The 15,323-nt window shown below is 39.2% G+C and overlaps 1 protein-coding gene across 1 annotated transcript; it reads right to left on the bottom strand.

Annotated features, from left to right (window-relative positions):
- Positions 1-660: 660 nt before the first annotated feature.
- hepacam2 (HEPACAM family member 2) lies at positions 661-10,994 on the bottom strand. The gene is made up of 9 exons (XM_068333399.1): positions 10,861-10,994; positions 7,475-7,834; positions 7,105-7,392; positions 5,058-5,357; positions 3,983-4,108; positions 3,615-3,636; positions 3,467-3,501; positions 2,482-2,555; positions 661-2,377 (listed from the first exon to the last, which is right to left on the bottom strand). The coding sequence occupies exons 1-9, from the start codon at positions 10,937-10,939 to the stop codon at positions 2,267-2,269; spliced, it is 1,395 nt and encodes a 464-aa protein (XP_068189500.1). The 5' UTR covers positions 10,940-10,994; the 3' UTR covers positions 661-2,266.
- Positions 10,995-15,323: the final 4,329 nt, after the last annotated feature.

Below are 15,323 nucleotides of genomic sequence, written 5' to 3'. Positions count from 1 at the left end.
ACAGTGCGGAGCCTCCCTTTAAGCATACACTGAGACGGAACAGATGGCAGCCTCTAGCCGGAGATGCCACCACAAAAACATAGCACAATGAGTGAGTCAGTTTGTATGCTTTAATTAAGGCTAGATTCAAAAGATTACCTGATGTACTGCAATTAGTTTAATAAGCTTCAAATTATGACTGACAATGTATTATTCTAAAAAAAATGTGATGATCATTTGACTTGTTGGTATAGTGCTTTTATCATTCAGCAAATAATGTTTGAAACCCCCTTAAAATTTACCAGCCGCCATTTCAAAAAAGTATCAAATCTTCTTAAATGTTGAAAAAAACTTTAATTTGATCAAATACATAGTGAGACTGTACAGCCTTTGTGCCACAAAATAGCACTTGAATGCAGGAGGAGTTACATAATCAAAACCAACCCCTTTTGACTGTTTGGCTTCTTCTTGATTCACGTTTCAATGTTACACCTTGGGAGTGCAGAAGTGTAAGTATTTGGTTTGTAAAGGGCTAATGGCAGCAACACAATGCTTTATTTGCTGAGATGAATAATAACAGAAGACAAACTGAGACACAAGAGCTCATTCTAATAAACTATATTAAAAAAAAATTATCACACACACACACACATGCACACACACGCACACACACACACACACACACACACACACACACACACACACACACACACACACACACACACACACGTCTAGTTGTAAAAAGGTGTCAGCAGGAGCAGGTGGATGGTGCTCTGCCACATGCTGAACTAACCATCTGTTGCTGCCTGCTTCCTTGGTCACCTCAGGTACAGGGGATACCAACAGAATAAAGCTGAGAAAAACAAGTACATGAGCTGACAAATACAGAGAGACTTTATAAGAAAATAAATCACAGCCAAGACCCCTACAGTATTCTGAAAGACACCCAAGACCCCAGACAAATACTGATTGTGAATCAGCTGAAGCACTGACATCTTCACTGGCTTCAGTTATTTGTGTTTTTAATGAGCTGCAAAGTGTTCATTTTAAGTCCTAACAACAATTAGCATTCAATAAGGAAAACACATAAAGTATAACAAATAAATATATTTACAATGACCCAGACAAGTAAACAGTTATATATTTAATTAAGTAAAAACAAGCATGTGAATACAAACTGTACAATAGTTGAATAATCTTTCATCAGATTGACCAAACAGATTAGAAACTGAGAAATTGAGCTTGATACCAGTCAGCAATGGCAAGCATCTACCAAGGCATTTCACTTTTGACGCTGTTTATGTTGCTCAAAACAATTATCCCATATCAGTTTAACACCTTGACTATTGAAAAAAACTCCCCTTGAATTTGGAATTAGATATTATGAGGTATTATTAGTTGGTAGTCACTGAAAAAAAATAAACTTTACTCATGATATTTTCTCATGATATTTTTCTTCAGGATCTAAAACGGTGAATTTTGATGTGCTTGTTTTGTTTTGTTTTGTTTTTTACAAAATATGCCCCACTCTTTCAGTCAATTTCATGAATATACTTCAAACAGTACAAGGAAACCCTAACTTTTTCAAAAGGAAAATTATAAAAAGTCCTAATTCAGCCTCCTTTGACCAGATCCACTCCTAAATATAATGGAAACCAAGTTTCATAAGAATTTGTCAATAAAATTAAACACAGACCAACCAATGCTGGCAAAAACATTTTCTTTTATGGTAAAAATATGTATAAAGCATCTGCAGTTTAATTCATGTACAGTATTTACACATATACTCACACAAGAAAATGCATCATAACACTTATCTCTTGAAACAGATTATGCTTGTTGAATATGTTAAATCAGAAATATATTAATGAAATGGTAATTATCTTTTTTAAAGAAAGTGAAAAAACATTCCTGATCCACTCTGAGTTTTAATGAGTTCTCCCCATCACATGCCCAACCAACCCACTAATGATTTGGAACAACATCAAGATATAGTGGTCTTCATTTTTGAAAGGACAAGGTAAAACAGTTCATCTTCATTTGTACTTTGACATAAAGAAATGTAGTCCACACATACACTTTCATCTCACAACAATGTCAGGAAAACATTGAACCTTTTTCACATCTGTGGACAGTAACAGTGCACAATTTGCTTGTATACTCACAGAGTCTCCTTTATTTCTTGTGCAAAAAATGGCCACCAAAGCCAGTGTTTCAGGGACTCCAGAGCATAAGGCTACACAAAAGTCTTCAAGTGAAGTGATAATGTCAAAACTCCAGCTAAGGGTCACTTCAGCAAACTGTGACTGGGGGTTTCAGGAACATGTCTGATCACATCGTAGATGGTGGTGTGCATGTCCTGAACAGACTCCAGACGTGCCAAAGACCTGCACGATGCCTGCAGGATTGTTGGACAATAAATTAAAAGAGTGCACACAACTGTTCAACAATAGACAAAACCTGATCCATTGACTTTTTTAGCATTTAAATTCATGATCACACCTGTGCAGACTCCATTTTCCCAGGTATGGAGACAAACTCGTAGATGCCAAAGTCTTCGGTTGCATCCTCGTGACCTGTTGATGGACAAGTTTCAATGTCAGACCAGTTTCTACCCTCTGTACAGTAACAAGATATACATCTAAATATATTGTTTTACATACAGTACCTATATGTAACCATAATATACATTAATTGAACTATTGAAAATAGGTCAAAGGTGAGGAAGAGGATACATTCTGTGAGGAAACATAGCAACAACCCGAATTGTCCAAAGAGAAGCTGCTATGTCAAGCTGGGCCCTCAATCTCTTGTGTTGATATTCATTTGTCACAACCATGAATTGAAAGGATAAAACACAGTGAGTACACTAGTAAGCAGTATGGCAGGGTAGCACCAAAGGATGATTATGGTATATGAAGAAAATGATCTCCAATCTAGATGCTCAGACCAAGAAAGCAATTGAAGGAGATGTTTGTTGAGATAAACACACAAGTGACATAAGCAGAAACTCTGGAGAAAGGCCATTTGTCCAATAGAAGTACAGACGGGTACCATGAGGAGTAAGATAAAGGAACCTGAGAGCAGACTTCAGTAACCTCCAAAACAAGTGCCAGTCAAAAGTGAGATGGGATGTGATCTACTGGCTGAAAAAGCTAACAGCCCGACATGATCACATTTGAATAAGTTGTGAGTATCAGTGCTATCTGGGTAGATGAATCCTGATCATGAGTGAGCCACACAATGCAACACCTTCAAACTATAGACTAATAAGCTGCAAAATCGACAATATGGATGTTACGTTTCTTTGGCACTACCGAAGCTAAGTTGGACAAACACATGAGCAAAGAGTGGACACAAACAACACCAGAAGGTCAGCTACCACCAGCTGGTTATAACTGTCAGCTCAGCAGCGCAATCTAAACAATGCCTGGATTGATGAGTAGAAAGCAAAGCAATGCAATAAATATCATAACATGTAACTCACCTGAGCGATGTGGTCGTTTCTGCTCTGAAAGCGGTCTGTCAAAGCCAAGCAAATGAAAATGTTAGTTGTAATACTACGACTACATTTTGTATCCTTAAAGTACAACAAAATAATAATGTTGGTATTATTTTCAAATAAAAGACTATACCTGTTGTAAATGCTCATGAGTACTATTGAAAATGAAAAAGGGGAGGGGATTTTAATTAGTCACAAACAAAGAACTTACACTTTTGTTTACATTAACTTCGTAAAATTCAGTTCTACTTTCTGCAGTGTACTAGTACATGATAGAGATTTGCAAATCATCTATAGTTCTATGTACGATTAACAAGCAAAATCACCATTCCGCTGGATGTTAAGCATGATATTATTCTTATCTCAGCTTTTATATGTGTGGATTTCAAACATGGACCAAGTTAAAGAAGTTGCATGACTGAGCAGGCGATAAAGGTACAGTCTTGAAAGTAACTTCTTTACAAAACTTTACGTATCAAAGCAGCAGATTTATGGTCTGACCTCTCTTAGGATGACAGCTTCTCCTTATGAAGAAAAGCAACATGCAGCCAATGATGAACAAAGAACAGACAGTAATGGCCGCCAGGGGGGAAACAGGGATGCCTTCCTGGGTGTGTTTCTCTTTACCTGTACGCAAACACAATGGATGCCTCATAAGAAGGTAAGATACTTGTCTCGTGGAATTAGCGGTCTTTCTTCTAGCAGTGCCATCAATAAACAAATTGTAATGTTTGAAAGGATAAATTATAATATCATTGATACAAACTTTTAATCTATTGTCAGCAAATAGACAAATTTCAAGGTGCCAAGCACTTTGCTAAGATATGAGAAAAACTGTTATAACAGTGCGCATCATGTGATCTCAGCTGTGTATGCTAAATAGCACATATTACCATAACAACATGGTAGTAACCTGAAAGGCAGGAGCTTGTTAAATATTAGCTTATCTGTTAAACATTAGCATATCAGTGTTGTCTCTATCCTCATGTTAGCATGTGGCTCAAAGCCTGACAGTAGCTTGCCTAGCTAATCTTACTCAGGGTTATTCAACAGTGTCTGTGTAGGTTCTCAGTTACCCAGGTCATGGTTATCCAAAGCTGTTTAAGTCAATTCACTGGACGTTAAGAATTATTATTATTATTCAACAGAATATTCTTTGGTAAACTTCACAGCAGATTTTAACGTTCATGAAAATGAATGCAATCGTGACTTGTGTTGACTCAGTAAATAGCTTTTCAATCATGACTGGTATCAGCAGTAGCCATCAGTGAGTCTTAGTATCTCCAAGACAACATATCAATGTCACATTCAGCACACAGAAACTAGACATGCTATAAAACTTAGTCAATAAATACAACAGCTGTTATTCAGTGTTTACTTTCCCAGCAACTGAACTTTAATATAGACTGTAGCCATCGGGACCTAGCAACGACAAAAAAGTGTGAGTTTCACAACTGTATGCTGACTGATTATTAATTTTATATTGATAACCGGTTTTCAGTTTCACCTGCTCTACAAAAACAACTTCAAGTGTAGTATTTTATTCCCTCAAGAGCTCGGCATGAAAAACGCCCACCTGTTCCAAAACTGGCCACCACCAGGGTAAACTGAGCTTCTTCCTGTTTCTGGGTCACATTGTTGAAGGCACGGCACAGGTACTCCTCGGTCTGAGCTAATCGGTAGGAGCGCACCTCCAGCCGAGGACCCTCGGTTATGACCTGGGTGGTGTTGTGGCTCTTGGAGATCCAGACGTAGCTGTTGGGCGGGTTAGAATCAGCGCTGCAGTCAAAGAAGACCAGCTCTCCAGGGTTGATGGTGAACACTTCTCCTGTGCGCAGGCCCTGGCCAGAGTTTACCTCCAAGTTGTAGGGGCCATCTGCATGGACCAACAGTAGATCAGAAACAGTTTGCTCCAATATGGCTGTCATTAGATTAATTGTCCATCACTGAACAGTGACATTGATTAGAAAGACAAAAAGAGAGCAAAACAGAGATGCGTACAGCAAGCAACAAAGGCCATGGCCACATTTTTCATTATGCAGAAATGCTAAATGTATAATAATCATTCTGGTACCAAGGCGCTGTGAATTGCTTAAGTTTTCTGCATCATGGGGCGACAGTTGCCAAAAGACTTCAATAATGGGATCATAGGTTTGATAAATCGTAGATGGAAAATAAAACAGTAATGCTTGCTTTTCTCAGTTCAAAGTTAAGCTACCTTTGAACAAGTTACATTGCCAACAGCTCCAGAGGTATTATCATAACATGTCAAGCAATTCATGTCTTATGCATTCATTAAATCATTCATTTTCTTGAAGACAATCAACAGTCTTCAGGCACATAACCGGATCTGGGTCGCAGATTTATGCTGAAGCCTATCCCTGCTGACTTTGGGCGGGAGACTAGATACTACCTGAATAAGTCGTTAGCTTATCACTAGGCCACAAAGAACATCAAACCTCCATTCATGCTCACAATCAATACCTACAGTGCCTGCAGTCAATGCCTACAGTCAATTCTGAGCAATCAATTCACATAAGTTGCATGTTTTTTGGTAGTAGTAGAAAGCCAGGGAACCCAGAGAAAACCCACACAGATAAGAGTAGAGAATGCAGACTCCACAAAGAAAGCTCCCTGGTTGGAATCATACCGAGGACCTTCTTGCTATGAGTCAACGGCACTACCCCTGTGTCAATGTGCTACCCTATGTCTTGTTCATTGATTAAGAACTATGCAGGGGGAGAAAGGGGTTACATGTGTCAGTAAACATGAAAGTAAAGCTAAGTATGGCTAAGAAGATTGTAAGTCTGCTAACATAGAATTCACTACAATTTAACATCGTAAATAGTAGAAATATTCACAGGTGTGATAAACTAAGGTACATCTCATGTGTATCCGGTTGATACTGCTAACTGTTTTGTTAGCAGTATCAACCAGATTTCTTGTGTATGCAATGACTAGAAATATGACATTGGGAAAAATTTGTAAAAACTCTCTAAACTAAAGAGGGTAGCACTAAGGGAGGTGTTTAATGTCATAGTTACAGGAATGTTACTAAATATTAATTGTAGTTATTAACACAATTAGCAAATTGACTTAAAAGGAATGAAGCAGAAATATTAAACTTACAGACACAACATACAAATCGTAATATCTACAGTGAGTCCCATGAAAAAGACAGTTTTTGCAAAGATTCAAGTCAATTCAAATTGATCAAGGTAAGGTTGTACATAATGTATGTTCTGAGTGTAACAAGCTCATTCTATCAGTGGATCAACAGACTTTATAGGAAGACAAAAGAGCTCTGTGGGATAGGTCTGGTCACATGCAAATATAAAATACTACATAACAGTGACATGTTTCAGCTGTCAGGAAAAAAGTCTGAGCTTTTATGCATTTATCATGATGTAATAACTCTGGAAAAAGAAAATACAAAAAAATTATTTATTAAAAAAAATAATTATATGTATTGGAATTAGTAGCTATGGGAGCTTTGTGTTAAAAACAACTAATCACATGATTTTGACAATGATCTTGACGGCGTACTCTAACTTTGTAATATTTTATCCAAATGTGTGATGAAGAGAAGGACAAGGATACTACGAATGGATATATGTACTCACAAAACACATTGAGTTCCATGGCTCTGCTGTGTCGACCCTGGCTGACGAGGTTACTGGCCACACAGTGATAGGTTCCCTTGTCCTCTTTCCTCACAGGACTTATTAGTAGTGTTGAGGAATCTTTGGAGAAGTGGTATCTATCAGTCGGACTGAGCAATGTGTTGTCCCTTTGCCACTGAAACACAACTCTTGTTCCTCTGTCCACCGAGCAAGTCAAGGTTACATTTGCCTCATCTTCAATGACGGCATATGATGGGCTCTCCTCAATGACTGGAATAGACACAGGGACTGAGGACAGAGCAAGAAATGTTGAGAAATTTAGGACAGAGGCCATAGATAACGACTAACCGATCAAAGAGAAAATACTCACCGTCAACTGTTACTTGCACAGTTTTCTCCTCCTTGATAACCAGTCCTGTTTTATTGTGAAACTCTATGTTAAGGTTCAGCTGATAATCACCCTCATCCTCCTGCTTTAGTTTCCAGACAAGCAAAGAAACATTGGGTTGTTTAAAGAGGAGATGGTTGCGATAGGTCATGTCAATGATTGCGGCCTCTTTGGTAAATGTGACCAACGTGGCTCTAGAGCCACTTCGCCTGGTGTGGGACCAAGTTCCCTGGATTTCCACTTCATCCAGTGGGAATCGAGACTCAACAGACAGGAGCATGGGCATCCCTTCAATACCATGATGGACTAATGAGGGGACGTGGATGAACTCTGAGCTGGCGTCTGATTCAGTAGGAGATTAAAAGAAGGAAGAAAAGAAGAGTTGCATCAGTTGGATTTCTCTTGAAAGAAATTAGGCTTCATACATAACATACATGAAAAGCATGTATTATAGTAAAGGTATTCTTTATAGATTATAATCATCAGGCAATGAACACATGAGATGCTGCGGAGTGCATTTCAGTTTTCATCTCTCACTGCAATTAAAAATGAGATGATACTGTATTTGTGCCAGGTCTCCACAAAACGTCTGGGTAACCAAATCAAGACAGTTTGGAACTTGAATCTAACCAGATACATTTGACGCAAACCAAACTTCAACAGTGCTCTGGGTACGACCTGTGAGTTAATAACAGCTTCAATGTTAAAGCTGCCATTATCCATACTCAAAACACAAAACTTGGAAAAATGATATTACATTCACCTTGTTTGCCATTTTGTAGCTAACTATGATATGATATAATAGCTAACTATAACTGAGCAGGTCCGTGGTCAATTTTTAATACTTTTTTTCACTGACAACAGCTGCTTGACATCTAAAAACGATGTTGATGAGAGCAGAGAGCAGAGTGAACCAAAAACTTGAGGTCCGGGTAACTAACACAAAAATGCTTAATGCTACCTAAAGAGCTTCTGGAATATGACAGAGAAACACTGCAAAGTCAGGTGAGAGGGATCCTTTGCATATATTACATAATATATTTACCTTTTTCCTAATGTATGTGTGTTATCAAATATGCATGATCATCATGAGTAAAAAATAACTGTGGAGTAGATAAGACATCGTAATATTTATGTAATGTGTTAAACTGCAATCCATTGTTGTGACGATTCCCTGGTTTGTTTTTTTCCTTTTACAGACTAAATGAATGCTTTTAAACAATGTCCACTTAAATCCTAGCTACAAACTAAACCTGATTTGATAAATATTTGCTATAACAATTTACAATCCTGGAAAACCAATACTGATTTGACATAGCAATAAAAAACAAACCTTTTTCATTTAATGTTGAGCGTCACATTTGCTTATTTAATAATGTGATCTATATCCTAGTCTACAGTTTCAGGACCTCTACAGGTCCTGAAACTGTAGGGAGTTAATATTGACCCAGCTCCCAACAAGAGTGTCATTGTTGTCAGACAAGCACGAGGTTCATCTAACTAACCTGTCCCAAAATAAACATACTAGGGCTGTCTGAAGTGACTAGAAAACGGTTGATCTGTGCCTTCATGCCTGTCACAGCGTGAGGTTGCCCCAGCAGTTTATTATCTAGCAACCAGTTGAAAACACAGAGAAAAACAATGGGAGGAGTAGTTTTGATGTAATAGTGATGTTTTATTCTTTGTGTGCTCAGTCTCCACTCTTTTCAATCTAATACGCAACTGTCATATTCTTCAGTTCAAGCAACATTAATATTGATATGGACTTGAGATTTTGACAAGTTCAGACTTCATAGTCCTGGTCCGTTGGACAGAAATTAAAAACTGAGGCCTGTGTTAGGCGGCAGCTTGTGAGTAGGCAGTGCTATAGTGAGACAAACTCACTACAGCTTCTCACTTCTCTGCCACTTGTGTCCTTTTGTCTCCCTTCTGAATGCACATCTTCTTTTTCCCAGTTTCAGCATTTAAGAAATAAGTCATGGGATGGAAAATATTCATGATAAGTGCTGCTAATATTCTATATTATAAAAAATCTTAAGTGGGTGAATTTGAGTTTTGCCCCCTACCTCTAAAGCCATATCTTTCCTTCATATTTAACCTCTCTACCCTCTGGTCTGACTGGTCAATGCTTCCTCCCCTGGTACACCCCGCTGGTGTCAGCCAGGTCCCTGGTGACTACTGTCTATGTCACTCTATCACAATAGAGCCAATGTGTGTCTGGTGTTGTGTCCTAAATAATAAATGCAATTCAGATGCCCCTCTAGCACGATCCACTTGACAGGCCTGCAGGCCATTTTCTACATGTGTGTGCTTGTGTGCATTAGGAGTGTGTCTGTGTTTACACCAGCTGAGTTCTGGTGAAAAGACAGAGTGAGGAGGCGTGTGGCGAGCCCGCTCCTTCGCTGTTGTCCCTACACAACACAGATATTGTTGTGGTGAAAATAGGAACATTACACGCACAATGGCCTTTGAGGTGAGAGGATGTCTCTTGCTCTCTCTCTTTTTTTTCTTTTTCTGCTGTTGTCCACACTCACACTCAAACAATTCTGTGTATAGACCCACAAGCACCTGCCTCTTATCACCCTAATGCACACATCCTTATTGTTTAGATACTAAATAAAGTCTCCCGGTGCATGTCCAAATGCCACCATCTTCTGTCTTCATCAAGATAAGGCAAATAGTGCTCTCTAAAAAGAAGTTTATGATACAAACATGAGGGAAGGGTTTAGGGTTTAAGGACTTTTCTGTAAGATTTATCTAGTAATGTGACAAATGTCACTGAGTCATGTCACTGTGGCCTCAGTCACTTCTTCTTTCCCTTGCTTGTCTTTATTTACTGCTGCAAATGGTGGAAAGCTTACATGAAGTCACATGAAGATGACTATGGAAAGTACATGCAAAACAATACAAGACAAACTTTAAAAGCAACACCTTCAAGATTCACATTAGCATTTCAATAGACTGTGTTGAGGCATTTTTCAGTTCAACTCAGTTCAATTTTTGCCAAAATTAATTTGATAATGTAAGGTTCACAATGCTTGTCCTCAAATTCAGCCATGTTTGGTTTTTGCATTTTAAAATGTCTTTATTATATCTTTTTTATTTATTTTTCATTTTAAGATGCCTTTTTTTTTGCATTTTAAAATACCTTTTTTTCCATACTGATTTTCTAACCTGAACCTTCCAACGGCAAAGAATTTCCACTGAACATTTTGTTGCAGCTCACCACTAAAAAACTTCCTCAACTCCTCTCCAGTGTTACCTCGTCAACCAAGCAAATGCAGCAACCTCAGTAATTATCATAGCTGTACCATCACAACACTAACAACTCAAGCCAAACACACCTTTCACAACTCCTTTAAGCTCACCTGTTAGGATGAGGAGAACAGAGAAGACACAAAGTGCAGTCCATTCTGTGGCCCCCAGCATCTTATCCTGCAAGGACATGTGGGACTTCTGACAGGCAGATAGGGAGTGACGGATGTTGGAAGGAGGAGAGGAGTGGAAGAGAAGGCCAAGGTGGAGGAGGAGGAGGAGGAGGAGGAGAGAAATGTGAATGTTGTGGTGATAACATTTGCCAGGGAAATAAGAGGAGCTAGCTTTAGCATGCCAGGCCCCTCCCATATGACACCATGAGGAAGAAGTCGCAGCACAGTAGGGTCCTCACACACACACACACACACAAACACACACACACACACACATACGCGCACACACATGCACACAGACACACACACACACACACACACACACACACACACACACACACGCACACACACAGTTAGAGCTGCCCTAAGGCCGAAGGTTCCATTCTGTCACAAAGAAGCTGAGACGTAAAACTGTAAGAGGATATAGTGGAGAAACAGTTTCTTTACATCATAATAGACCAGCTGTCTGCTGCTTCACTTCCCCAGGCTGTCAAACCAAGAAAAAGCTGGCAGACCAAGAGCTTTTAACTGCTAACGTCACACAGTCTGGTTGAGTTACAAATCTCTTGGTGGATCAGAATCATATCTGCAATGATGTGAATTGTGGAAATTATTTTGGACAGCAAAACAAAGAGAGTAATATTGGGTAAAATGAATGGGGCTCTTTGACCTGAGGAGACTACCGTTACATTGATAAGCACATAGTGAAACACTTCAGAAGGGAATACTGTATAAAGAAAAAGACGATTATTATCCAGAAATTTATATTTACATTGGGGGTTATACAGACAGTGACTTTCTTGTGTAAAGCTAACAGTGTTTTCTTTTTAATCTTAAAATAGGTCGTGTTTCGGGTTTTTTTATTTCGAGGAAATCGTGTCTTGTTCTTTTTGCCAAGTCCCAATGCTTCGTGAAATGCTGGTTTCATGGCAACCTAATCCTCCCTCCCATTTTTCTGATTATTTAACATTGAAATTAATGCTGAAAATAGATTTTACATAACAAAATTAAAACCAATCTCACAGTGAAAACAACTGTCATCTCCATCTTCTGTAGCATCCTTCATTCAAACATCCAATCAAAAACGGTAAAGTTAAAACACAACAAAGAGTGCACAAGAAAAACAATGTATAAAACAACATATGTGTATTTGCGGGTAGTAGAAATTATGCTGATAAAATAATTTAAATATATACATATACATATATTAATGGAAAGACAATGCTAGCCAAGAATCACACAGGTCAGCTTTCCATTTATTGCCAAATGAGAGCTTTGTGTAATAGTGAGCTGTGCCTGGCTCTGTTGGAGGTGTCAGCCAAGTGCTACTAGTGCTGATGACACTGTGTTTAAGATAGATGTTGAATATCTAAAATGAAGCCACGTGCGATGATATGACATTATCCATGCATGCTGGCTCACACTGACACAGATATACCAGGTTCTTAATTGAAAATTTAAATTGGGGTTTAATTAGGAATCAAGTTTTGGCTCCTGCTCCTGCATGGTCCTTTCTCTACAAGGACGAAGTGTCTCTGGAGTATACAGTGAATGCATTCAGCCATTTCATGTTTTAAAATTGAGTTCCTGGAATAGTTTCAACGAACAGAGTTCCCATTTACTGCAAGACAATCATCAAAGCTTTAATCACATAAGTACAGTATTTGTTGGCCAAATCATTTTATCTGGAGCTCCCATCTCATGTTTTTGGATAATTGCCTAAATTAAACAGACCTATTTTTATGTAATGTTTACAGTTATTATCTTGTCTATTATTAAAAAATTAAATTGACCGTAGGAGTGAGTGTGTGTGTGTGTGTGTGTGTGTGTGAATGATTGTTTGTCTCTATGTGGCTCCACGGTACACTGGCGTGGTGCCCGGAGTGTCCCCCGCCTCACGCCCTGAGACTGCCGGGATAGACACCGGCTCCCCCGCGACCTGCATTAGCAGATTAAGCGGGTTAGGAAATGACTGACTGACTAAATTCTGGTACAGTATTCATGTGTGTCTTTATGAATAACTCTCCTGCAAGTTTCCTCTTCACCTTTAGATGGGGTTAGTGCATCGTCTATGAGACAGCAAGCGCATTGCTGAAGTCAGATGAACACCAGGTAACCTGACGTTTAAGGGTTTGTTTCTACTTAGTTACCATGAATAATTATTTGCACCAACCCAGTGAGACAGCTTGAGGCTTTGTGTCAATGACTACCATGTTTTCGCCTTGGGAAGCAACTCAAAGCAATGTCTATTCACAAGCTCTTGTCACACATTGCATGTGTGTATGAGTTTATTTTTAGATGCCTGGAGGAACCTGGAGACAGAGAAATTTCAGAAAGGTCCGGAGGATAAACTGAATTTTTGGCAGACACATGTTTTCTTGTTTACTCTTTCAAAACTGCGTCATCCAGGCTTTCTTCCGTGCTTTTGATATAAAGCCTCTTTGTCACATATAATTACTTTAATAATTATGCCAATTTATTCCCATGTTATGAAAACCATTAATCACCTAAATAGGAAGAAAATGAATAATCAAATGTTTCTCTCTGAAATGAGAACCCCCCCCCCCGCTTCTCAAACCAAATAAAATCTACTTGTCCTAATTATTATGTGAAAAGGTTAATTCACAAAGCATAAAATGTTTGAGAAAGACAAATGAGGCAAATAGGCGTATGAAAATGTAATGATTTACACTGTGACCTTTTTTTCTGCTGGGTCAATGAGCCGTACTCATACTGACAATGTAGAGATACATATTTAAAAAGATAAGTAGATGCAGCTATTCTATCTGGGAGGTGATCCTAGATGATGCCGGATGGTCCACTTTGCATAGTCTGACAACAGAAATGAGCGAAGATTAACGCTCACATGAAGTCTGAGTCCATCACAACTGCTTACTGTGATGTACAAGTGCTAATGTTTCATGGTGGGTTTTTTTACAATCTTTCAAGGCAGCGTCCATCGATACACTGACATTAGTATGAATCAATGGGAGCTACTGTTCTGGTCTATTCTGTCTAAATATGTACATCTTGATAATACATCTTTCCATATAGCCCAATTTGGCCTTATTGGACCATTCTACCAAAACCAGGACAGCAGCTGAGTGGAACACCCACCCACGAACACACTTACATACAGTATATGCCTCAAACGGGGTTCCTCTTGTTGTGCTAAAGCATGTCACATTTTCCATTTTCTGCCTGGCGGCCCATGTCTGTGACTGTTACCACATTTCACCACAGCTCTACCCCTATGGAGTGTTTGTCTCCTGCCACCTTCTACTCCTCCAACTCATCCTCATACTATTAACTTGATTTGCATATTCAACTTTCTTGAACGTAATACATTTTTCCCAAATGTTCTTTTACCTATTGACTTTGCAATGCCCACACATGATCTTTTTCTGCTTTCTCCACCAATCTAATACCTTCTTCTCCCGTCAGTCTTTCTCCTGCCCCTCTTTCATTGCTCCTCTCTTCTCGCAGCCTTGGCTTCCAGCTGCAGACACTCAGAGGAGACACAGCACACCAACCCACATCAAGGCCAAACTATTGGTACACATGCGTGTATGTGCAAGTGTGTGTGTGTGTGTGTGTGTGTGTGTGTGTGTGTGTGTGTGTGTGTGTGTGTGTGTGTGTGTGTGTGTCTGGTGCAGTCATTACAGCGGGACCACATAGAGTGTGAATGGCCTAGTGTAATACAGTGTAGGCTTGCATTTATATTTTGTAGCTGTGTCGTTGTGTTCAAAAATCCCCAAGTTTTGTCACCAAGGCTGTAGATGGATGAACTCTGACATCACAAGCACGTCACAATAGAAGATAATAACAAAAAATTTAAGTTACATAAAGAACACCCACACCTTCATACACACACATATCCATATCCATACTGCACTATGTCACCAAAACATACAACATATACAGCCTTCAGTTTATTGACAAGCTACCTACACACCTCTGATAACAGCCTGAAACCCTTACGGCCTACATATTTAGAAATGTTAGCATATAGCTGGAAAAGAACAAGAGACAGAGAGAAAGAGTGGTGTTAGGTGGAGCAGCTTGGGAGCAAAGAATAGGGGCGGGGATGTCTGCATGGCCTGTGAGTGATTTCATTGGATAGCACAGTTTCATTCACACACACAAAGATTTATAACAGTGGGAAACATGAACAGTGTGCATGTGTGTGGGTGTATGCGCGCACATGATTTTCCCTTATGTCTGCATGTTTACAGCTGCACCGCTGAACCCGTCTATCTCTATCTGGATCTGACCGTTGTTTTTCTCAATAGCACGCTGACTTCATGCACCGAGCTGTTGACCCGGAGTGCGTGGGTCGAGTCAACGTGAATCTTTCAAAGAGTGCCTCATCCTTTTCCATACTGAACTTTCAACATCAGAGT

The sequence above is a fragment of the Antennarius striatus genome, chromosome 14 (genome assembly GCF_040054535.1).
Source record: "Antennarius striatus isolate MH-2024 chromosome 14, ASM4005453v1, whole genome shotgun sequence".
Taxonomy (NCBI): Eukaryota; Metazoa; Chordata; class Actinopteri; order Lophiiformes; family Antennariidae; genus Antennarius; species Antennarius striatus.
Note: the sequence above shows the minus strand (reverse complement) of the source record. Positions and strands in the feature narration are given on the sequence as shown.

Excerpts from the sequence above, each read along its gene's own strand:
- hepacam2 (XM_068333399.1), bottom strand. The coding sequence starts at position 10,939 with ATGTCCTTGCAGGATAAGATGCTGGGGGCCACAGAATGGACTGCACTT. Across the intron at positions 7,393-7,474 it reads TGTGCAAGTAACAGTTGACG|TCCCTGTGTCTATTCCAGTC; the intron begins GTGAGTATTTTC and ends CTCTGTCCTCAG. Across the intron at positions 4,109-5,057 it reads GGTGGCCAGTTTTGGAACAG|GTAAAGAGAAACACACCCAG; the intron begins GTGGGCGTTTTT and ends GTTTGCGTACAG.